This window comes from Rhyacophila brunnea, unplaced genomic scaffold (genome assembly GCF_057557595.1).
Source record: "Rhyacophila brunnea isolate RB1 unplaced genomic scaffold, BYU_Rbru_1.0 scaffold_13, whole genome shotgun sequence".
Taxonomy (NCBI): Eukaryota; Metazoa; Arthropoda; class Insecta; order Trichoptera; family Rhyacophilidae; genus Rhyacophila; species Rhyacophila brunnea.
The window spans coordinates 29,606,296-29,632,663 of NW_028232785.1; the positions used below are offsets into that span (position 1 = coordinate 29,606,296).

Sequence of the window (26,368 nt, forward strand, 5' to 3'; positions counted from 1 at the left end):
TTCATTCTCACTTATTTTTTTTCGTTAGATTAAGAATACGTATTACACATATTGTTAGTTCATTTTTTTAATTCATCAAGCTATGCCTAAACCAAACTATAATAGATAAATTATATTATCCTATCTATAAAATATCCAAATTTATGTTAGATTTTGTATTTTTTTACTATTATATATTATGGCTTGGTTTCGCAGGGTTTAATTGAATTTTAAAAACTAACCAACACCATCTGTAAAATGTAGTCTTATTTCAATGAAAACAAGTATGTATGACTGACAAAGTTTAGTGTGCAATATTTATGGCGGATCTTAACAGCCTACCTCCACCCTTCGCCACTGGAGAATAGGTAGTTTTCACTGAGCGGTCACATAACATAAAAAGTCGCAACTCAAACAAAAATAAACAATTAGAATTTTTCCCCGAAACACGACAGACGCATCAATATGAGCACTCTATAGAACAATGACAGGTAATGACGGTTCCTACATAGACAACAACGGGAAGGGCGGAAAAAGTAAGACCAGTCGTTGTAAATGTATTGGCTTTCTACTTGAGTCGGCAATGATTCTGCTGATAGTTTAATTCACACGGATCGTGATAAATTAAAATAAGAAAATACCATTTCCTACAAGCGAATTAGTCGCCCGCAGATTAAGTCGCATCCCTACCTTACAAAATACCCTACCTTAGAAAATATTTTTTAATATTTCATTCATTACTTACTTGAGTATTGGATCGAATCTTTAAACATTCAATCCCAGTCTTTGACAGATAGGCTAGCGAATAGGGATGATCCAGGAATACATTGCTGCAATTTATTGCTGGTTCCACCTAAACAGTAACAAAAGAAGTTGAAAAATCATATTTCTTTACCAAAATAATTGGTAGCACTGGACTGAACTGAAAAAACAAGAACAAGTCAGGGCGTCGAAAAAGTTAAAGATGGGCGAACCGATTTTTAATTGAAAATATGTGGCAGATGTTGAAAAATACTCATGCCTATATAATTACAGACTGCCAGAATATTCCCGTAAAGATATTACGGAAAAGCTTCGAATGAAGAAGGAAGACAATGGGTTTGACAGTTTGAGGTTATGAAAGTGGGTTTCAGTAGCGCCGTGTGCGAAACATCAGTCATTGGCCAGTTTATGAGTTCCTTCACCAACCTGTTTGTCGGATTTTAGTTTGTCCGTGAGCGAAGGGCGTAAGTCTTATCGTTAGGCCCTCCTTCCACGGCGCAACAAAAATCTGATGATGGTGATGATGGAACTCATAAACTGACCAATTTGATGCTTCGCACACGGCGCTACTGAAACCCACTTCAAATAATAATCACATAACCTCAAACTGTCAAACTGGACCATCAGCTGTTTTGTACAAAAACCGACAACTCGCACGCTGCTGAGTTTACTCGAATACAATTAGGTTATTTCAATTGTGCTTATATTGTACTTTTGACGTCTTGGGTTGTTATGGTTTTTATAGCATGACGCTTGTTACGCAGTGCTACCAATTTTGGTAAAAAAAATATGATTTTTCACTGATATTGGTAGGTACCACTGTTTTACGGTGACTGGAAACTTGATAGACCGCGCGACTGGCATGTCGCGTCTCTTCGCGACCTTTTTGATCTGAGAGATTCCAGTCTCGCCGTCAGCGAGCCGCCATTGAAATACATTAGCTAGATACAGGTTGGAATTTTAATTTCAGTTCCGTCGGATTTTAGTTGCTCCGTGGGAGGGCTTTAGACTAATTAAAAAAATGGCAACAGTTGTATTTAAAACGGCAATAAATCTATATGTATAACGAAGCAAGAAATTCTATAGACACAAGGAATGGTCTCCATCAAGCATTGGTTTTGATTGCGGATCGCGCCTGTTAAAAAGACAACGTTTTCTTAAGATTTAGGCTGATGACATGCCATTACATATCAAGCTAGAAACAGTAAATACGTAGATATATTATATTGCTATGGATTATAAAATGTTCGAAAAACGTGGACAGCTCTTACCTTTACAAGAGTGTCATCGACTAATTCTTGTTTAATACATGCATTGCGATCTGGGTCGGTTGAATGCAGTAATGGAGCATCAAAACAAGTAGGACTCAGTAGGTTTCCATATATGGTTGGGTCGTCTTCTAGCTCGCATTTTATATCCATGTTAATGCTTTTAAAGAGCAATAAAGATGATAATATGGCAAAACAGATTGATGTTCCATCAATGATTACCTCGTGTTTGCAACCATAGATAAGATAAGACGAATTAAGTAATACCACTATCGAAAATTCTAAATATTAAAAAAAAACCTCTTTAATGCAACTTTAATATATCTTTAATATAATATTATTATCATTGGGCATTAGGAACTGAGGTAGGTACCTATATCTTTATTTTTACAACTCTTTGAAGTTGTCAAATCTTGAAAATAATTAGGAAAGCATGGATGAAGTTGATGCAGAACAAAATCATATGTATGAACAAAATAATATTCACTAGTAACCTTATTTCAAAATATTTTGAGAGACAAATGCGCGTATGTCTCCCATTAATTAGATTTATTTTTTTCATATCTTACTGATGTCTAAAATGACAATATTGAAGCTTGACAATACTCTTATGAATATGTTACAGCAGCTACAATTTATTATTTTTGCATTTTTACAGTGTGAAATTGTTTTTTTTCAGTAAAAACTATTATACCATTTATCTCACTACAGTGTTTTTGTAATTTCGCTCTTGTGATCCTAGAACCCCGTCTTGTAGGTTATGTGTCCCTACTTACTGTAGCACAGTTCCAGTGGATCATAACAGGCAATAATGTTCCAGATAATGAAAGGAGTTTTACCTACCATTAAAACTCTTATTATTCTTGTTGACTCTGAAGTCCCTTGAGATGTTGATCGTATTTTTTGCCTTGTGTTCTTCTGCGCTGGCACATTTTTACCCCCTTTTCTTCTCAATTATTCACATCTCTGGTTGCTCATCTTGTTTTACCGGCTGGCAGGACTGACGCTTGTATCGTAGCGTGCTTTGTCTTTGGTTATTCAATTTGATTATCTCAAGGAAACCAGGTAGGTGTTCTCTGGACTTCAGAGTCAACAAGAATAATAAGAGTTTTAATGGTAGGTAAAACTCCTTTCATTATTCGCTATTGAATCTGAAGTTCCTTGAGATATCTGTTTGTTATCACTTGGTAAAGCAAGATAGATCCTGCAAGATAAGGTGGATGAACCTAACATGAGAATTCGGTATAGCATCTCCTTGCTTTTAGGCTCAGTGCACCGGGCTGAACAGAGAGGTCAAAATATTTTGTTCCCCGCTGTAGAAGTCTGTGTCTATCGGCCTCTGATAAAATGTTTTAAAAGTAGTTTCTTGGCGCCAATTACCTCTCTGCAGGATGTCATCTATGGGGTAGTTCTTTAACCAACTCAGAGAGGCGACTGCTGATCGAGTACTGCCTGGTGATTCCTGTACCCCTGCATCAGCGAGTACTGACTTCACCCAATTTCCAATGACTGCTCGAGTCGCCGGTTTTATGGGTCCTCGTGACGAGATAAATAATGCCGGAATATTACCAGCCTCTTCTCTTCTCTCATTGGAAACGCAGATAAGTTTTCGTAGCCAAAATACTGGTTCGATGTTTTGGCAACTGGCAGATTGGCGGTGCCTTGATGTGTCCGTCTTGGAACCAAACACTGGCCATAGAATTATATGGTCGCCATTATCAACTAGGCCATTATCCGCTACGCTGAGTAGGGTAAGGTCATGAACCCGTCGTCCCGGTGCGAGTAATAATTGTATAGCTGTTCTGCATGAAACTTCATACAGGTTGTATACTAGTGGTGTTGTTTTCTTGAGGTAGTCCACGATTATTCTTGGATCCCAAATCGGTGGTTTTTTAGGTCTAGTCTTGCGGGTGGATATGGCTTTTAACATAATATGACGCACTACTATGTTACTGCTGATGTCTTTACTGATCATAGGTTTGCAGAAAGTAGCTATGGCTGACTTATGTACAAGAATAGTATTATATGAAAGACCTTCCTTATTGTGTATCCCAGGTATCTAGCCACTTCAATAGGCTCGGGGGTATTATAGCTTATCGTGTTGTCCATGCACCATGTCTTCCATTTGTCCCATGCAGATCTATAAGTCTTCAAAGTGGATGGTCGCCAGCCGGAAGTGAGAAGTGATTTGTCCTCTACCGACCAGCTAGAAACTAACTCTGCCCATTATCCATAACTGGAGTGGATGGTTTGTCACCGTATCCACTAGAAATGACTCCAAGTGCGGGATCGGGTAGGGGGGTCCAATGATCTCTGCTGTAGGTCTGCGCTCCAAAAACACTTCTTCCACCATGGGGCCACTAGTAAATATTTTCCACTTGCCATGATCAGGTGTGCCAATACAAGTCCCTCCGCGACATTGTTGGCTTCATTACGCACCATTATTGCACAAATTTCACAATTTAACTGCACTTAAACGTTTGACAAAATTTTTTCGCTTCGAACAAAGGCAATCCAATCAAACAATTGAATAACCAAAGACAAAGCACGCTACGATACAAGCGTCAGTCCTGCCAGCCGGTAAAACAAGATGAGCAACCAGAGAGGTGAATAATCGAGAAGAAAAGGGGGTAAAAAAGGGCCAGCACAGAAGAACACAAGGCCAAAAATACGATCAACATGTCAAGGGACTTCAGAGTCAATAGCGAATAATATCAATAATTTTGCTTTAATAAAAACGTTGTCATAATCAGTTATCAGAAATTAATTGATAGCTGTTTTAAGACTATAATACCTTTAAGTTTTACGATCAACTACCAGAATTGAATATATATAAGACGAATATAAATAAGTCAAAAATAATAATTAATTATCTTCCGACATTTCGTCGCATATCTATTAAATTTTATTCAATAAAACTATCTCAATAAGATAGCAACACTTATGCAAAATTGTCTATGGTGGTGTAGCATTTCCATACTGTCATGAAGCTCTTAACATGTCAGAACTAAAAACGCAGAATGGATGTGAAACTCGAAGCAGATGAACACGATAGTGATATAGAAAAACAGCATTGGTTTGATGTAAACGTAGAGAATGACAATAAACCGGCCATCGACATATACATAAAGCAAGAGGTTGCGGATGATGACAACTCTACATTCGTGGTTAGTTTTTTTCAAAACTCATTTAATATATATTTAGAACGTATCACTTTTTTTAAATTGGAAGTGAGCGAGGAAAATATACAGGTTCAGTTTTATTGACCGATTCTGTGTGCGTTGAATGTACAAGTGGTGTATATGACTGCGAATACATTCAAATTAGCCGTCATTTCGAATCACGGGTTTCAGACTGTACTCAAACGGCCTAAGCTTAAACACGACGTGAAAGTCACCAAACGTTTGTTTTCACACAACTATGAACATGCGTAAAGCAGGCGTGTCCTACTTAAGACCCCGTTTACACGTGCATAGATTTACTGTGCACAGTAAGAAAATATATGGGGAAACATGTATTATCCTGCAGTTGACAAGATTGCGTGCATAAATAAAACAAGTTTGGAAGCTTCCGAATTGTGATGATTTATTACGCGCAAGTAACATTATTTTCGTTCTACGCTTGCGCAGTAGAGCGATAGGGGCGAACATGCCGGTAAAAAAAATGAACCACTCATTTTGAGCTTAACCGATTTTCAATATGACCTTTCAGATAGTAGTATAAAATGACAACCTCGCGTCTCGCTTAGGTACCTACTCTTGAAAAATGAGATTAAAGAGACAGTCCGCACTTTTACAAGTAAACTGTTATTGTCATGATAGGTAGTTTAAAGTAAGCACTGTTGCGCACAGTAATTCCATGCACGTGTACAGGCGCTTTAAAATACACTGATGTAGGTAGGTACTATCTAGTATCAATACTGGCAATGATCCATCTCTCTCCCATAATAAACGTCGCAAATTAAAACAAAAATCCACTCGTATTTCAATTACAAAGAATTATTATCTACTAAATTTACTATTCGCCTTGAGGATGGTAGAAGAAGATGGCTTCTTTTGGACACTCATTGTCAAACTACCTATTTTCCCATACAGTAAGGGAAGCGACGTCACGAGATTGTATCATTTTAATTCTAAAACGACTCCCAAGTAATATCAATTTCCATATTGTATTACAACACTGTATGTACACCATTTTTACATTATCACGACTCTACAACCATAATATGTGGGTCTTGGCCTCCTCCAGCGAGTGCACCAATCCAGGTCTACCCAATGCCACCCCCATCCACTTCAGTATGCCCAGGGCCTTTAAATACAACACGAACTGTTCCACCATCTTTTGTGAGATTGACCACCTTCTTTCCGATTTCCTGAGTATCAGTTATTTTGTCATGCATGACTTGTGCTCCCATCTAAGTCCGCCCTATTTCTATACACAAGACTGCTATCAGCAGCTATGGAGGGTAGTTTTTCATATTTTTGTATCGAAGTATTAGCACTTATTGTAAAATTACAATAAGTTAGTTGTAATTGTTACAATAAGTGCTATGTTTTACCTCTCTTAGCTGTGCTTAATTTTAGAGCGATATAGATAATTTTGACTGTTTGGACCGACTAACTTATTGTAATAAATATTATAATACCCCAATACAAATATAAATGATAATCTACCCTTGATAGCTGCCGATAGCAGTCTTGTGTATATAAGAGATGCGCTGGACAGAGCGTACAGCTCGTTAATTTATTCCCGTAATCAGTTTACCTATACCTCAACTGAGTCAGTAATAAATCAGGCGCATTCAAATTTGGAATATTTTGAAAATAAAGTGTTCGTAAAAACCCGCGGCTTATTAAATATTCAAAATTTGTTTTTATATATAATTCTTTCCTTTGCATGTAATAAAGTTTTTACTCTATTTTATGTAAGATATAAATTACTATCAACAAGAATTAACTGTTTTCCTTGTGAGTGTGTATTTGCCATTGGGGAGTGCACACTGAAGCCAAATAACTACAGTACTCTCTATAAACTCTTGTTTATAAATAGTATTTCAATACAATAAAAGAGAGTAAAAACCTCATTTGGTCCAGTATTGAATAAAGAAATCTAAATCCTAGATAATATTGTGTGAGTAGGTACCTATTTTGCAACGTTTTTATTAGCTCGTATTCTTGTTTGTCCGGTGGTTGTTTGTCCAGTACAAATCTTGCAATCGTTTTATAAGTAACTTCCCGACTACCTAGACATTTGAAACTTTTAGAATATATCCGAACACGATGCCAATCCATTTTTTTAATACTTTTAGCCATCTTTAAGCAGAATTGAATTCATATTCAGTAAATTCTGTTTTGTTTAGAAAGTCATTTCAGAAAAATCCGTAAAGAGTAAAAGACTATTACTGGTTGCTAAGGAGGTGGTCCTAGCAACTAAATTATTAATATATACGTGCGTTACTATGGAAATCAAAATGAAATGTCGAAATGACATTTCAGTACCTATTCTATATTTGTATGTATTTTATTTACTTCATATCAAGTAGGTACAAGTTTGAACATATTGAGCATAACAATTCAACAAAAAAATTAAAAACGTTGTATATAAAAAGTTCTTTTAATCTTGTATTTATTCTATTGTTTTCAGAACCCTCCAGTTGACTTAAGAATTGTAAAAAATGAGACTAATTTTCAACTTCCAATCAAAGACGAGTTTGATAGAGACATAAGCCCTCTCAATTATGACAAGTTTGCTGTTGCCGGGTGCTCTTATAAAGAAAGCAGTCCAATAAATCAAGTAAGTATGTGTATTTAATTTATTTTTAAACATTTCCCAACAATTCTACCTACATTTTCTGTAATTTGTTTGAATTGTGTATTTCAAATCACGGAATTTTTTAATACAATTTTTTATGGCTTTTTTGACAAATTTTAAGTTATTCTATGAAGAATATCTGAGCAGAGCTTGTCATTACCATATTATAGGAAAACAGGAAGCACTAGATACTAAGATTTAAGTATTAAACTGAGATTAAACCAGAGCGTTGGAGCGGACCCTTTTTTGAGTTGCTCCGCTCCGGGACCTAATACTTGCTCCGGCTCCGCTCCGGGTAAAAAGATTTAATAAGTATTGTATGTATACAAATGTTAAAAAAATAAAAAAATAAGTTGTTTTAAAATAATCGTCATTTCCATTATTAAGAAATTCTATTTAACCAAATCGTTTCTCATTATATGCCTCTTCTTTTAAAAAAGTGAGGTTATTTATCACTCGGCAGTGTTGCTATATTTCAAATAATTCCAGTGTTAAAAGTGCCAAAATATACTATTTCCATTGGATGAAAGGAAATTAGGACGAAAATTTAATAATAAAAAAAAACATCCGGTGCAGTGGAGCACTACAAATTTTCGATGCTCCGGGTAAAATCCCATGCTCCAGTGCTCCATGCTCCTGCTCCGAGCTCCGCTCCAACGCTCTGGATTAAACTGTGAATTATTATCACAGATGCAAAATTACCAAGCATTTTTTTTTACTACATTTAAGAATGTTTAACCCCACGTCGGCCGAGCAGATTAAGCATCGGCTTGTAATATCGTGGATCCCAGGGTCGAATCCTGGGCCTGGCAAATACACATTGCTTTTCAATTTGTGTTTGGAGTCAGTATGGACCTAATAGGTTGAGCATGTGGCTAACATTCATTTCTCGTAAACACAAAATCTGTTAATACAACCTCCACTCAACATGGTGAAGTAGTCATAGTTAAGAATGATAGATTATTTATTATAGAAATAATGTTATTTTGAAAAACCTCAGAAATTTACATATTTGAAAAAAAGTTGAACGGAGCGGAACTCGACGTCACGTCTTCCACTTTCCGGGTGGGTACTTTCATCTTTAATGTATTAATTTTTCTACGATTCATGCGAATTACTTCTTATAACTACGTTTCAACTTAGGTACTTAAAATTACACTAATCAGGAGGCAATCTACTATGTGAGTTGGCTCTCGTGGTACAGTACGTGAGGCGCTGGCCTTCCACTCGAATGTTCTGGGTTCGATTCCTGGTGAGACACAATATTTATGCGTTTTTCTGAGACTGTGTGTTTGTGATTGTGCAAAATTACTAACAACCACCTTGTACGAAAAAGTAAGGGCATGGTTATAAATAATTCTTAAAAAAAATTACTATGCAATTACTTTTTAATCTACTGAACAATTCAAACAATTATATTATCTTATTAGTGTATAATGTTTTTTTTACTAAATTATGAATACAACAATAGCCATAGTTTTAAGAACGGTAAATTCTTTATCATGGCCCCCACAAGGGGGATCTGACAGGGGTCTAGTCTGGGGGCCCGGGCTCAGGAGGGGCCCGGCGAGGCGACTCCACCCACAACACATCACAAATTTGCTTTAATAGTAAAAAAAGGTCGCCTTCTTCCTTCAATGTTATTATTTAAAATATTGTGGTTGTACGATAAATAAATATAAAAATTTTAATTGTGTATCGATACTCGACAACTCCATGATTCAAATGGATGTATTAAAACACTAAATATACACAATAATTTTACCGCGTATACCATTTTGGAAAACGCTACTGTAGAGCGTCACACTGTCTTTATCCTTAGCGATAGGTAGGGGGCCCCGCCAAAGATCCTAGCCTGAGGGTCTGGTTCAGCATGTGGGGGCCATGTTCTTTATTGTAGAAATAACATGAGAGAAAAAACTCTGTCCAACTTTGTATTTTTTCATAATTATGATATACTGTATTATTTTAATATAATCATTGACAGAAATACGTCTACATTAACAATATTTTTCTAGATCTCTATGCAAGAATGTTTTAAAGGACGTCAGATTAAGTATGAAGATTCTCTGCCCATCACTAGTTCTAACAAATTTACTGAAGTGGAGAGTATCGTCAAGCAATCTGTAATAAAGGAACTCCAAGACGTGACGAAACAGCATTCAGAGATAACAATTCATGAAAGAAGCATTAAACAAGAAGTGAAAACAGTTTTTTTGCCAAAGGAAGTTCTGATTTCCATAAGAAGATTAATACATTTTCCGCGCAATTTTATTTGCAATATCTGTTGTGCAATATTTCCATCGTTAAAACGTCTACAATTGCACAAAACTTCATGCAAAAGATCACATTCTGGTCAAACAGTGTATCAATGTAACACGTGCTCATTTAAAAGTTCTCGTCTCAGTCAACTCAAAACACATTCAAACACACACAATGTTGAAACATCACATCATTGTGATATATGCTCATACAGATGCTTGCAATTAAGTAGTCTTAAAGTACATTCACTCACACATACTGGTGAAAAACCATACGAATGTGATGTTTGCTTAGGTAAATTCACGCAGCTTAGTAATCTAAAAACGCACATGATAACGCATTCCGCCGAAAAACCGTATCAATGCGATATATGCGATTTAAAATTTTCTCGAATCGGTGGCCTCAAAAGACATAAAACGACTCACACTGGTGAAAAACCATATCAGTGCGATGTCTGCTCATTTAAATGCTTGAATTTCAGTAATCTTAAAACGCATAAAATGACACATACTGGTGAAAAACCATATCAATGTGAATTATGCACTTATAAATGTTCGCGTCTCAGTCATCTCAAAAGGCATAAAGCGGCACATACTGGTGAAAAACCATATAAATGCGACGTCTGCTCATTTAAATGCTTGAATTTCAGTAATCTTAAACTACATAAAATGACTCATACCGGTGAGAAACCACATCAATGCGATGTCTGTTCTTACAAATCTTCGCGTCTTAGTCATCTCAAAAAGCATAAAGCAACTCATACTCGAGATGAATCATATAAATGTGACGTATGCTCGTATAAATGCTCTCTAATATCTAAACTTCTAAAACATAAGATAACACATTCGTGAAAAAAATATATATTTATAAAATATTTTATAGATATACGAGTATTTTTGTTACTATTATCCACTATGGCTTGGGTTTCACAGGGTTTATTTGAATTTTAAAAACTAACCAACACCATTTTGTAAATTAAGGCGTCTTATTCCAAAAAGCGATAAGTCCACATTTGGTCAAAATCGCTAAAAAAATACGCACGTATACTTTACATAATTTTATACAATATGTATTGATCTATAAATACCAAAACGCGACAAAACTTTACGAAAAAAAAATTTCAAGTCTCGATATATTACAAAAAGCGCCAAGTCCGTGTTTCATATTATTTAAAGCTTGGTTGATTTCGCTCGTGTTTAAGTCAGCCAATAAGGGTACATTCAATATTGTAAATGGCGTCTCCCATGATGTAGCATCCGGTAAACTCATGACAGTGCCACGGAAATAATCCCTTATGCAGGATAAATTAAAAAGTGAAGTTCAAGTAGCGCTACGTCTAATTTTATTTTGCTTATATTTATTACATTTAAGAGTTTATCGGCTGAAACAAATTGCCATTTGGTTCTAATTTCGACATAGAATACAACGGAAAAAATAATCTCATGTTAAAACAAATAATTGAAGCTTGAAACATAAAAACGTTGTTTCCTGCAAATATCGAATTGTGGACTTGTCGCTTTTTGTAATTAGACAATCCTCAAAGCCTCAATTGTTGTCTTATTTCAATGCAAACGAATACCTATGACACAGTGGTCGGCAACCTACTACCCGCAGGTAATTGAATTACCCACTAAAACATTTTGAGTTACCCCACCAAGAAAATATGAAAATATGTTGGAAAGGTTTTTGTTTGAATCTGTATTAGAAAAACACAATAATGCACTGAAGATGAAGATTTGAATCTTATCCGGAAATATGTGCATAAACAGTTCACAGTTATTCATGCGCCGCAGTATGTGAAACATGAGTTCGTGTAACATTTAATCAAATGACGAGTTCTTTGTTGAACATTCCATCGTGGAGTATATTTTTACGTATGCTACAACATGTGGCGAATTTTATGAGATGTCTTTACTAGGTTAGGGTTAATCTAATTAGAACAGTACTATTTGAAAACTATCGCCGCATTTTGTAAGATACGTACAAATGTATTCCACGGTGAAATGTTCAACGAAGAACTCGTCATTTGATAAAATGTTATACGAACTCTTGTTTCACGTACTACGGCGCACGAATAAGTGTCCTACGATGAACTGCATACGTACAACTTACATGTAACCGATTTGAATATAATTGTGAAATATATCAGCGCTATGAAAACGGAATTTGATGCGAGATTTGATGATTTAAAGACATATGTTCCAATGTTTAGTTTAATTATAAAACAGGATGAGATAGATTTAAAGGAGAGCTTGAGCTTAAATATTTTGAATATCGTGGAATAAATAATCTGGTATTAGAATACATTGAATTCAAATGATCAGTTCAAATGGACAGATAAATTTAAATATCTTCGCCAGCATCTTGAAAACACAGAACACGATCAAATGACTGTAATATGATCATGCTGGGCGTAATTACCACATAATTTTTCATGCTTAAATGCATTCGCTCTATTAGCAACATTTGTTTTAACATATTCTTGTCAGCAAACATTTTCTCAAATGAAATGTGTGCCCACTAACCAAATAATTTTTTCAAAATTGATTTTTTTACCGAGTTTCTCAAAAGGTTGCCGACCACTGACATATGTTGTAAACAAAGTTTTTCGTTCGTTTGATCGAAAACATTTTAGTAGATTTCATAAAAATGCTAAAAAATCAATGAATAAATTCTTTTTACGTACTTACTTCGAAGCCTATTGTCATGATGCACTTTCGATAAAAGTGTCTCTTTCAATAATGATTCAATTTTATATTTAGACGGATATTGCATATGTATAAAAGAGCCACGGTGGCCGCGCGGCTTAACCATTGGACTATCACGCCGTGGGTCTCAGGTTCGAATCCTGGGTCTGGCAAGTACATATATTGTTTTTCAATTTGTGTGTGAGTCAGTGGACCTAATAGGTTGAGCAAGTGGCTGACATCCATTTCTCGTAAAAAACAAAATCTGATAATACAAACCTCTACTCTGTGGAGGCCCATATAATCCTATTAGGATCGGACATGGTCAAAAAAAAATAAGAGTTTGAACGATTATTCGCTTCCGTACAGATAAACCGATAGCCAACATTATAACGCAATCTGATGATAATTATTCATATCGGAACTTGTAGTCAAATTTATCTTAATTATGTAGGACACCCGCAGCTTAACTGAGAAAGCACACTGGCGCGAATCCAGTGGTCAGCGGTTTCAATCACGTTGGGTGTCGTATTTTTTCTAGTGGGGAATATGTATGATAGGTTTTCAAATGATTATGTTTGTTCAATATAATATTATGTGCAATGTTACATTCTCAAAATCTTGTTTGTTGAATAAAATACGTAAAATATATTTTGAACGATAATATCAAAAAATAAACATGTGCATTCTTCAATCTAATTCCTTCCTTTATGTATCTTAGTCATTGCCGACTCAAGTAAAAAGCCGATACTTCACAACGACTGGTCCTACCTTTTCCGCCCATCCCGTTGTTATCTATGGATGACTTGTCATTGTTCTATAGAGTGCTCATACTGATGCGTCTGTCGTGTGCACACATGGAATGGTTTGATTTGGATAGATGAGTTACATGATAAGTAATACAATAGTATTCACACACCTACAAATGTAATGCATAGATCATTGCTACATATTTTTCGGAAATCGATATTACCACCGGTTTTTGTGTGAAGGACTAGTCTGACTTTGACAGCAAATGAATAACAGGAATACTTATATAATATTTATAAATAACACTGATAGTTAATATATTTGATTTGAGAATTTTTTATAATTCAATTTGGAACGAGAAAAGGCAAATCAATATGTCAAGCAATCTAGGATCTGATTTTGACAGCTGAACAGTGGACCACTCGTTGTTTGTGCAAAAAGATATGCTCAGACTTTATTAATCTAAAGATGGCGCTGATCTTAGTCTATATTATTATACACAAAAACCCATTCAATCAAATATTTTATTTACAAATATACAGTCTATTGCTGTCATTTACAAAGAACATTTATTACAATATTGTGTAAATATAACCGAGAGACATAATAATATCAATGATAAAATTATTTGTGTTTTTACAAAATCGACAATGTCTCAGGATACCTTAGAGCAGGGGTTCCCAACCTTTTTGTACTCTAGAGCACATTCTAAAATATCGGTAGGGTGGCGGGCACCACCTATTTTTAATCGACAAACTCCTTCCATAACTTCTCATTTTCCCATAATTTGTTTTCTTATTTTCATAATTTATTAATAAATAATAAACAAAAATGTTTCAAAATAATAAAACTATTATTCAAATTGCATACACACAGAGAAATGTATTTACAAAACGTAAACAAAGTAAACAAAAAACACAAATACAAAGAAAACATTTTATAAAAAAATAGAATATCAATATGCAGTGACGTCCCTAGACAAAATGCCGCCCCTAGGCAACGTCAAAATGCCGCCCCATTTTTTTATCATCCTTTCATTACTCCAATATCTAAGAAATGTGTTGTATGAAGCATGGCCCCCTCATCCTGAAGCAGGCCTCATGTTAGGATCTTTGGCGCCCCCTACCTATCGCTAAGAATAAAAGCAGTGTGACGCTCTACAGTAATGTTTTCTAAATGGTGTACGCGTTAAAATTGATGTGTATATTTAGTGTTTTTTTGTATATTTTAATACATACACTTGAATTATGGAGGTTTTGAGTATCGCTACACAATTATAAAAGTTGTATTGTGTAACCACATAATTTTAAGTAATATCATTATTGAAGGAAAATAGCGCCGCAGGTGAATTTTTTGCTATTAGAGCACAATTGTGATATGTGTTTATCTCACTTATCGAGCCCGGGCCCCAGGCTAGAGCCCTGTCAGCCCCCCCTTGTGGGGGCCATGGTATGGATACATTACTAACAAAATATACACCTACCACTAAGCTGAAACATACAAAATTAAATTTAGATATCAATAAATAAATAAGCGAATAAATATAATATTAGTTAGACACTAACCCAAATCACCAGAGTCTGAGATGCCATTTGGTTGATATGTCTGACACATTTGGTTTGTATCATTTAGTAATACCTACGCAGATGTATTATTTTCACACCATTTTTTCTATGCTATTATTGTACCCTACAACATGTAAACAAAATAATTTTCCTCATTATTTTTTTAATATAAACCTAAATTTAATCATAAATACACTATTAATTATAGTCTCAACATTCAACCGTTGATAATTGAAATAAACTACAAATCCACACTATTATCAGCAAAAAATATGTTTACAAAAAAAAAAAACGACTTAAAAGAAGTTATTGCACAGTATTGTATTCACAGCACGATAAATATGATATAATCTAGGTAGCTACATACTAGTGTACATTTTTATTACAATTAGCTGGTACTTAACGTAAACACCTATTATATGCACGAATACTAATTGATTATGTCAAATGTCAATAAGGATTAATAATCATTATGAATAGGTATATATTTGCAATAGGTACATCCGGCAACTTTTAAATCTCGCTAGTGACTGGCAAAAATATTTGGATAAATTTAAAAATACGGTATGTACCTACCTATAAATCTCTACCATAAATTCTCCTTGTTTCGTTACCAACGTTGATATATATAATATTATTTTCTTTTAATAACCATGGCGCGACATAAATTGGCTTTTGCGCAGTATACCTACCACTGTTATGAAAGGAACTCTTTAATCCGAGTAAATGGCATTATATTATTATTATGACTGATTTATTATTCGTTTGTGGTGTTTTACATTTATAAAAATATCTAGGCGCCAAGTTTATTAGCATTTGTATACGAAACTGAGCAGTCAAAAATAAAATAAAAAAATCACTAGTCGAGCGTGGTGACATCATACTAAAATCGCTGCGAGTACCTACTGGGTAATAATAAAAAAAAGCATCCGGAACAAAACATCTCCAACGCTCTGGTTATAATATAACTAAGTTTAGGTAGCTATTTCTATATAATACCAAATGATTCTCCTCGATTTGCCGCCCTTAGAGTATCTGCCGCCCCCAAGCGACGCTCAGACTGCCTACCCCCACGGGACGTCACTGTCAATATGTCAATGTGATCTTTGGCATTGCATATCATTGGCCAGTGCCTCATAATTAGGAGAGTATGACGATAATCCTGTTAGCAAACAATCATAAAGATGCTCATCGGTGAGTCGAGATCTATATCTTGATTTTATTAAGTTCATATTTGAAAACAATGATTCGCATAAATATGTCGAACCGAAAAATGATTCAATTTTATATGTTGCTTTTTTCAAAAATGGGAACTTTTCTCTGTCCACTGTATTCCAAAAGTCCTCTGATATTAAGGATTTAAGCAAAATATCATTCTTAAGCTCCAAAATTTCTAACTCTAGTTCTTCTATCTTACCTTGAACAAAATCTGCAATACATGCGGCCATTTCCATTACATTTATTTGGCAAGTAAAAGAATTGATACATAAGGAAACAATTGGCTCGATATCTGTAAACTGCAAAAATCTCTCTTCAAATAGTTTTTTTTAACACTTGAAGATGCTTAATAAATAATAAATGTCCCGTTTAATTCATCGTTACCTAGCATTTTATTCATATTTGGGAAATGCACGAGAGAATTGATCTGCAGATGTGATATCAACAAATCCAATTTAGCTTTAAATGACTTTACAGAGCTTATCATTTCAACTATGTTTTTGTCTTTCTCCTGCAACTCCAAATTTAAAGAATTCAATTTTTCCATGATGTCTGTGAGAAATCCCAAATCAATCAGCCAGCGAGAGTCAGCTAGTTCATCATAATTTTTCTTTTTTTCGTTTATAAATGTTTTTATTTCTTCAATTTAACTCACAAATCTTGTAAGAACCTTTCCTTTACTGAGCCAACGTACTTCAGTATGCAGAATAAGATCATGTTTTTTATCTTCAGTATCTTCTAACAGGGCCTTGAAAAGTCGGTGTTGCAAAGGAGCTGCTCGAATAGAATTGATTATTTTTGTAACTATTTTCATAACGTGTTCAAATGGCAATATTTTACAACACAGAGCTTCTTGGTGGATAATACAGTGGTAGGACATAAAGTTTGAAAATGATTCATCCTTCTTGCAGAGGGCAATAAATCCTTTGTTTTTACCTACCATTGCTGGTGCCCTATTAGTGGTTATCGCAGACAGCTTGTGCAAAGGCATATTTTTTATTGACTTGGCGTATGTTCTGAATGTATTATAAATATCCTCACCCCTTGCCTGTCCTTTCATAGGTAATATTTGCAACATATCCTCTTTTACTGTGAAGTTACTAAACACCATTCTCACCATAACTGCTAACTGTGCGGTGTCTGATATATCTGTTGACTCGTCAAATTGCAGCGAGAACCAGTCACATATTTCCAAGGCAGTCTTTAACTAAGTTTGTATGTCTTTTGAAATTGCATGTATTCTTCTTGTGACGGTGTTATTTGACAACTGTAAGTCTTGTATTGCTGAGACAATCTCACGTTTGTTAGAAAATCCATCAAACAAACAATCGGCACCAGTCAAAAATAGTTGGGTTTTCTGCGTGTGTCAAGCTAGCGTGAAAATTCTGTCTCTGTCGAATAGTGGCGGGCACATACGAATCGTTCCGCGGGTGCCATGGTGCCCGCGGGCACGGGGTTGGGAACCCCTGCCTTAGAGCGACAATGACATTGAGAAACTTTACACGCTACACGCCGGCTTGTGGGCCTAATGCGTCTGCGCAGTAGAGCGATGGTAGCAACTTCCCGGTAAAAAAACGAACTACTCATTTTGACATTTACCGTTTTGACGTTTTAAAATGGAAACATTATACGGCAAGCATTTTACGATCAATTATGCTCCACTTCATAGCGCTATAGTCCGATAAAAGTAAACAACAACACAATATTACGATTTCAACTCGCTACCTTGTGTATATTATCTATGCTTTTTTACGTATATTATCTATTGTCTATGATCTGCAACTACGTTCTGTCAAAATAGTCGCTGGTTTGTGGCTTCTCAGCGAATGGAAAGTTTTGTCTGTCATCATCACAATCGCAGTAGCTGAATCGCCCGCTTTTAAATTCGCCAACAAACAGCTTGTAAAGAAATTCAATGTCATTGACGCTTAAGTATTGGAAAGTAGAAAATTATTCTTAAATATCCGGCAACACAATTATTGTGTGGTCTTGAATTTTGGACGATGGTTTGGGTTTAACTCCTTTTTGTTTCTCCTAGTAAAATATACATTTTACATGGTATTTCCATCTCTTTAGCAAGAAAACAATGGTTAACACAAAATATGGATAATAAAAAAGTAAGTAAGTATATAAGTATTATGTTTTAACAATATTTTCCCCGTAAAAGCGCGTTGACACGGTCCAAGTACACTTGGACCGAGTGCCATCCAAGCGACAGCTTCTTACTAATTATTCCTATCCAAGCTACTCGGACCGCGTTCTACTCATCCGAGTTAGCTTAGATAGGAATAATTAGTGTGAGATGTCTCATACGAGTGCGCTTGGATGGCACTCGGTCCAAGTGTACCTACTTGGATCGTACTTGGATCGTGTCAACGCGGCTTTAACCAATCGTGATATAACAAGCTGTCATTTGGTGAATTGCGGTTCTTAGGAGAAAAACAATTAATATTTATCTTTTGTCATAAGTTACAATAATATTATAACAACATATTATTTGATATTTGAATAATGACCGGAGAAAATTTTGCAGTAGCTGAGTTACGTGATAACTTTTGTGGACAACATCATAACCTCAAAATATGCGTTGAAGTTGAAATTTACATCGACTGAGCGTAAGATTATATTAACCCTTAGAATAATACGCAACGATATATCGTTGTTTTTGATATTGGCCACAACGATCGTCGTTTTGCATTTGATGCCTGAAATGTTAAGTTAATTTTGGAACATACTACTGCTTCAGCGGTATGAAACATTTTTGATATATTTAGTTTTATTGTTGTGTAATATAACTTGATTTATATATGTTTTGTGACTGGTTAGGGTTAGAACTTATAACTATTGTATTTTTTTTCATCGCATCAGCATTTTTATAATAAAAGCATTAATTTCAAATACAAATTTCAGTTTACAATATAAACAAATTTTTCCAAAGTTTCCAAAGCAAAACAGTGTTTCCCTAAAAATACTAAAGATTATACTAACTTAATTAATACTAACTTACTTATTTCTAATTTACTAAAGTAAAATACACGGATCGTGATTCCCTGGAGGGACCGTAGATTTTCTATTAAATTAAAGTGGATTTAGACTATATAAAAACAATTTCATTTATAAAAAAAATAATGAAATAAAAATCATTTGCAATATTTCAAATGTTCCGATAAGCAAACACCATGAAGACCTTTTTCACAACTCAAGCATATTGTACGCGATCTTTTAACGGGGCCACCATTTTCCTACTGCATACAATGCAAACTTTTTCTTTTCGGGCGGGTAATTTCCTAATTACACTATTTTGTATTATCCCTCGTGTGGGATTGTTTCCAATAGCTGTTAAAAATAAAAACTCGATAGTTCGTTTCGCTCGCACACGTGGTCGTCAGTATGATAGAGCGAGAAAGAGAATTTCAATTAATTTTAAAGGCAGACGAAGTGGGGATTATCTAATAGCCTCATTATCTATTCAAAACGATAAACTAATTACAAAACGTGATTTCATAATATTCCGATTACGCAGAATCAATTAGAGTGGTAAGGTGTCTAAAAATAATACAATACTTTAATTTATCGTCAATTATTGGTAGCAATCTTCGACCGGATTATGCACAACATCGTAGCAGCCAAAGGGTTAATATCTCGATAATCTGACATTTTCGAGAAGCTAAATTTGAATTCACATGAAGCGATAACGCTAACAACAATAATGATGGTAAGACATTGGTCTATGAATTCGGTTGGATTGATTTATAAACAACCTTATTTCACACCTATTAACATATTAACTTGTTTACAAATTAAGTGATATTTTGCCATTGCGGTTTCTCGATTAATACATTGATATACTATTGATATTTATCAATGGATTAATATCACATTAACTGAATTGGAAAACAGAATAAAAATTCACAAAACCCACCGTAAGCTGCATATACGCTTTCATTTGTTTCAGGGTTATAGTTGCTTTATGTTTTAAATCTCAATTAGAATACCTATTATGATAGTCAAGACGAGTGGTTAAATTTCATTGTTTCGTTTGGTCTGTTTTCGATAGCTCGAATTATTATTAAGTACCTAATGAAATATTTTACCACGTTTATATTATCTCGTATTCTTGTTTGTCCAGTACACATTTTTTCTTGTGTGTTCAGTCCTAGCAACTAACTGGCGTATGCATATAACAGCAAACTGCATTCAAGCTATTTAATGCAAATTTGCATGCATAAACCTAAATAGAGACCCTTGAATAGTGACGTCATGCTGTGACTAATGTTACCAACTTTAAAATTTTGATTGCCCGATAATTAATTTAAAGTTTTGAAATTGTGAATAGGTGTAAAAATGTGCAAACGGTACCATATAAATTTTATAATTATAAATGAATAATTATCATGAACTTTAAATAATTTATTTGTTATAATATCATATTTATTTTATACTTCAATGCACAAAAGGATAAGTATACCCAGTGAACATTTACATAATATGGCAATACAGCTTCGCGGGCTCATTGAAAATATTGACATTTCCATCGATCCTCGATATCTGTACTTATACATTTTTACAATTTTAGCATTTTTACCATCATGAATCCATCTCTAGCCCAACGACAACGGGCAGTTAACTTCAATCTAGACGAACTAAACCTACTAAACGCTTGTTGTGATGAACTTATTTTAGACATATATTAAAGTGACACTGACGGATCGCGCAGATCGCCGCCATTTTAAGTTTGGTGCGCATTCCTGTACGCATCTTCGTGTCGTATGCATTTTTTATAGTTTTCTTATTCGGCCGATAAACCACCAACTGCGTTGAGCGCGGTTCGCAACTGTATGAATACGGCTGTAATTATTAATATGTACGTGCGTTACTATATAAATCAATATAAAATGTCAATTGACATCTCAGTATTCTAAGTATATTTATTCAGTAGGTATTACTATCAAGTACAAAAAAAGTATTTATTAATACATAGTACCTACCTACCTATTGTCAAGTTTATATGATTCAACAGACAACTTAAAAACGTGGTAAGTATATAAAAAGTTCTTTTTATCTTGTTGGTAGGTACCTACCTAATTATTTTCAATTCACTTTATTTCAACCGTACGGATTTCGGTGCTTTTTTTACGGGATATTTTGACGGGATAATTAGTGAAAATACAAAATTGTGAATTTTTCGCGTAATTTAAATGGAAAAACAATACATAAAAAATCATGCAATTAAAACTCTATGGTATGCATAAAAAATGTGGAAAAAAAATGTTTTGTGTTAAAATTTAGTTTATATTAAGAGATAAAAAAAATCTTGTTAAAAGTGTAAATAAACATACATTATCGTAAAGCAAATTTAATTGTTGAAGTACAAGATGCTAATTTTCAAAAATAATATCTCCCATGAAATAATCCCATAAACAAAAAAGCACGTGCACAAACGTAAGCCAATAATAGACTTTTGACCTGTGGGTTGTTTATTCCGCCAACCAAAATATTATTGTTATAATTATTATTACTAACTGATAATAGGTAATTAATTTAGTGGAATAATATGGTTATAACCAATATTATAATTAAGTAGTTTTTTTATAACTTTTAATTTTGGATAAGTTTTTTACAGCTATTGAATTAATATTATTATTTGCTTGAAAGATTTTTGTTTTAATTTAGCAATTAACATTGCATTGCTAAAAGAAGCTGCGTGCCGTGCGTTTGGTTTGTGAGCGAGCGAACGCATTCGTATTCAAATGTTCGAGACTATAGACCATTTCGCTAGTGCTCGGACTAGACGCTCTGAATTAAAATATATTGTTCTATTTTTTTACGTTAGGTATATACTATTTCAAAATGCAACTATTAGGTAAAAATATCCATAATTTACGTTATTTTAAAGAAACACGGTCACTTGATGTTAAAATATATAATAATAAGTATACAAATAAATTATCACGAACATGTATCAAATTACCTATGAAACGTAATACCATCTTCTTGCTTAGCAGTACGGCAACCACATTTTAATACAACACACAGAACCATCTTTTCTACTTAATTAACTAAAAATATTTACCACTGACTTTATGTTTAACACAAAAAATAACAATTTTAGCAACACGGTTATCGACGCTTAATAAGCTAAGATTTTCCGGTTACACCGTAGCAAACCATATACCACATCTGTAAACCTTTTATCTTACTCTAGCGCGTGTCGCAGAGATTATAAGGGTGCCGAATACTTTCTCACTCGCACTTATGCATCGTTTTTGTTCAGGCCTTGGTAAAATACTATAATTTTACGCCAAATATCGAGGTTATACTGACAGAACGCATTATTTCAGTTTTTGCTGTTTTTCTGTTTTAAATGCCAAAATGTATACAATTTAAACTCTACGTCCTGGTAAAATGCACAAAGGCATATATAATGGTGAGAAAATAGAAACATTATTAAATCATATTGTTATTTTTTTATTCTGATATAAAGCATGATAATGACCTAATGCGTTCTGCGTATACAAAATACAGGACTTGTAACATGTCGTATATTGTGTTTTCCATAAAGGCTAGTCTTTATAATGTAGAAAAAATGTTTTTAAATCATAAAAAAATCTACGTGGGAGAACGCTTAAATCCTTTTTGCGATTGTCTCAGAACTTGTTTTAATGAGTTAATGCTTTCTGTCAGTATACCCTCGATATACCAAAATACTATAATTTTAAAGGATTCAAGATGAAAAATGTTCCTGTACTATATATTTTTAAGAAATACTATAATTTTTACGCCTTTGTAATATTATCAGCGTAGAAAAAGATGGCAACACTGGGGTACATACTTCCGTGGTTCTAGCATTATTAACAGTCCGGCTTCATAACATTAATTAGTTGCATAAATTAATGTAAATGCAGTGGACGGTTTTACTGCGATTTTTATTTTCAGAAGTGTAATATCTAACAAAACGTTGACTTGATATCTTTCACGTAAGTAGGTATCTTGTATATTGTGGGGAGGCCATATTATTACCTATGTCTTCTCTTCTAAGTATAGCACAAATGGTGTTAAAATAACACATAATATTATTCTTCGATTGTCATAATGACGCATAACTTCAGACCTACCAAATAACTAATAAATGTCTAAACTCTAAATTTAATTAAGTAAGTATATTGTATTGCCGATTCTATTGTATTCATAACACGTTTTGTAATACATACGTTTATGACAGAGAGAGCAGTTATATTTTCAATTTAAAATATAGATAAGTACTACATAATAACATTGTATAAAATATTACTCTTATTGAGACGTATTTTGTTATAAACTGTCAATATTGTTAATTTAGAAGAATAACTTAATTTTGAATGCCATCTAAGCAGTATCAATAATTAATGGATTGCTGTTTTTCATTTGTATGGCGTTAAATTAGGCCGCCATTTTGTGATCTAAAATCACAGAATGAACATCAGAATGTGTTGGTTATGTTGTAGGTATTTGATGGTTTACAATGGCAATTCATTACTTCAGTCATTATTTTATCACATTTTTCTTAGCTCGTCTTCTTGTTTGTCCGTTGGTTGTTTATCCAGTACAATTAATCTTGCTATCGATTTTTAACTAACTTCCCGACTAGCTAGACATTTGAAACTTTTAGAATATATCATAACACGATGCCAATGCATTTTTTAATACTTTTAGCCATCTTTAAGTAGAATTGATTTCATTTTCAGTTAATTCTGTTTTGTATGAAAAGTTATTTCGGAAGAAATCCGTAAAAAGTAAAAATATTATTGGTTGCTAAGTGGGCCCTAGCAACTTCTTCTTCTTCTTCTTTCACCCTGTCACGTCCCAACGTTGGGGCATAGGGCAAGCACAAGTTGGCGCCACTTCCCTCGGTCCATCGCCAACTCCTACGCCTCCCGCCATGTCAGACCTGCAGCACGCACGGCCACGGCGACGGAACCCTTGAGGCTGTGCTAAACTACTAAATTATTAATTTTAATATATACGTGCGTTACTATGGAAATCAATATGACATGTCAAAATGACATTTCAGTATTATTTCTATCACATACAAATTTTTTTGATCGTTTAAGCTAGTGAAGTCTGTAGTATAGTCTGAAGTATGATTCGAAAGAAAATTTAAAAACGTTGTAAAAAGTTCTTTTTATCTTCTAATTTTTTTATAATATAAGTGCGTTAATATAATATTATAATATTAACGCACTTATGAACAGTTTTATTTGTGTGGGGTGAGTAATATTCCAAACATCTTAGAAAATCTTTTCACGTTCTTCAGAAAATTTCAAATTACTTTCATTTTTTTAGGTATTTTGAGTAAACTTTTTTTTAATTTCTTTATTATTGACAGTGTTTCCTTAATATTATGTCTGATAAGACACACCCAGGTTTTTTCGCAGTCTTTGTTGATTTCTTTTCCAAGTTTCTGGTTTCGGACATTTACTTCTTTTACGTCCTTTTGCATTATGATCACTCTTCGTATTTATGGTTTCTGAAAGAAAATAATAAAGTTTATTATAATTAGGTTTTTTCACAAAACACAGTGACATTATATTTTCTACGAATAGAAAGTTTCACAACGAATTGGTATAATTTTGTCACGAGTGAAATTGAAAAAAAAAGTAACACCAAAGTACTGTTAGGCACCTGATGCTGACGAAGTAGAACAATCAGCATATTGCAAAGTAAAAGGAGGATCTTTATCTGAATCATAATTTGTTTCATTTTCTGGAGAAGACAATAAAAGTGAATTATCCTTTTCGTATCCAGCTTTTTCACCTGAAAATGATTTTCAAATTATTTAAAGCATGACGTGTTTGTTATGACAAATGAAGAAGTTATCGCAAGACAATGATATGCCACATAATTATAAATTTGATGGTTTTGAATAAAACCAATTCCCAGGGCATACACTCATGTTTTACTGAAGACACTTTTTAAAAAAAATACACAGATGTCTCAATAATTACGATCAACGTGTAGTTAAATTCAATTTTTGCTATAAAAATGGTTATAACAACAATATGATAATATGCCATGTCAAAATTGATATCTGTGACTCATCCACACCTTCTGGTCCAAACAGAATAATTAGATGTGAGATATATCGAACATTTTAATTAGGATAGTATTTTTTCTTGTTACAATAGTGAACGAACAAGAACATTAAATTGCTCATATCTCCAAACTATGTTTCTGTGGCCTATCATTGCCTTGCAATAACCCCTTCAAATAAGGTAGAAAGATAGCAGGAAATAACATTAAATATTTACGGATATCGTATCGAACAAATGATTTGTGATCTGAGTCTCCAATTGAAATATTTATTTATTTATTTAAGAATACAAAACATTGTGGAGATAACAAATCTAAATTCAAAACGTACACAACATGAGATTTACATTATAACAAATATTACAATATAGAATATAATAATAATAATAACATAAAAACAAATTAAATCAAAAAAAAATCAAATTTTGAAAACAAAAAACATATAATTTTACACAGAAAAATAAAGTTTCAAAAACAAAATGCAAAGTACATCACTGAAAATGTCTATGTCTTTAGGGAGCGCATTAACAAATCTTGCACCCCTCGCTTATGGTGCCTGATAGGCTTGACACGAGGAAACGGTTCCGATCCAGAATAAATCATGGCTGCGACCACGTAGGTAATTGGCAGGCGCATGTAAATTCAAATTTATTAGGACACCAGGATTGGAAACCATCCCTCGCGGCTAACAAGCAAAAGTGTTTCAAGAGCAGAAGAGACCGACGAGTTCAAGGATTCGAGGGAAAAGTAAGCATGCCTTGTAGAAAGGCAGTCGGACAATAATCATTTGACGAATTATTGAAAAGGAAAATAGTTAAATGTCTTAAAATAATGACATCGAAGAAATTTCTTCTGGACGCGTTCTAAAATAAGCTTATAGGAAACCTCATAAGGCCACCAGATAATCGACCCATATTAAAGAATGCTACGCACTAATGAGACATAGAGTGTACACAATACATTTGGATTCTTGAATGGTTTGGATTGTTGCATGATG

At 34.0% G+C, this 26,368-nt stretch overlaps 3 protein-coding genes across 3 annotated transcripts in view; 2 read left to right on the plus strand and 1 right to left on the minus strand.

Annotated features, from left to right (window-relative positions):
- The window catches only part of LOC147077210 (uncharacterized), a 332,131-nt gene that overhangs the window by 117,334 nt on the left and 188,429 nt on the right, over window positions 1–26,368 (minus strand). The gene's annotated exons all lie outside the window — the stretch shown is intronic.
- On the plus strand, window positions 5,025–25,969 carry LOC147077215 (uncharacterized). Its single transcript, XM_085941026.1, has 5 exons — window positions 5,025–5,176; window positions 7,653–7,802; window positions 9,839–10,527; window positions 10,732–10,878; window positions 25,888–25,969. The coding sequence occupies exons 1-5, from the start codon at window positions 5,030–5,032 to the stop codon at window positions 25,967–25,969; spliced, it is 1,215 nt and encodes a 404-aa protein (XP_085797152.1). The 5' UTR covers window positions 5,025–5,029.
- LOC147077216 (uncharacterized) overlaps window positions 23,182–26,368 on the plus strand; it is a 34,882-nt gene continuing 31,695 nt past the window's right edge. Inside the window, exon 1 of the mRNA XM_085940740.1 lies at window positions 23,182–23,283. The gene's annotated coding sequence lies outside the window, so the exon portion shown is untranslated. The remainder of the gene's footprint in view (window positions 23,284–26,368) is intronic.

What these genes read in the sequence shown, in the direction of transcription:
- LOC147077215 (XM_085941026.1), top strand. Translation starts at nt 5,030, where the DNA reads ATGGATGTGAAACTCGAAGCAGATGAACACGATAGTGATATAGAAAAA. An exon ending in AAAGCAGTCCAATAAATCAA is followed by an intron (nt 7,803 to 9,838) that starts GTAAGTATGTGT and finishes ATATTTTTCTAG; the next exon opens with ATCTCTATGCAAGAATGTTT. An exon ending in ACTGGTGAAAAACCATATCA is followed by an intron (nt 10,528 to 10,731) that starts GTGCGATGTCTG and finishes CTTGAATTTCAG; the next exon opens with TAATCTTAAACTACATAAAA.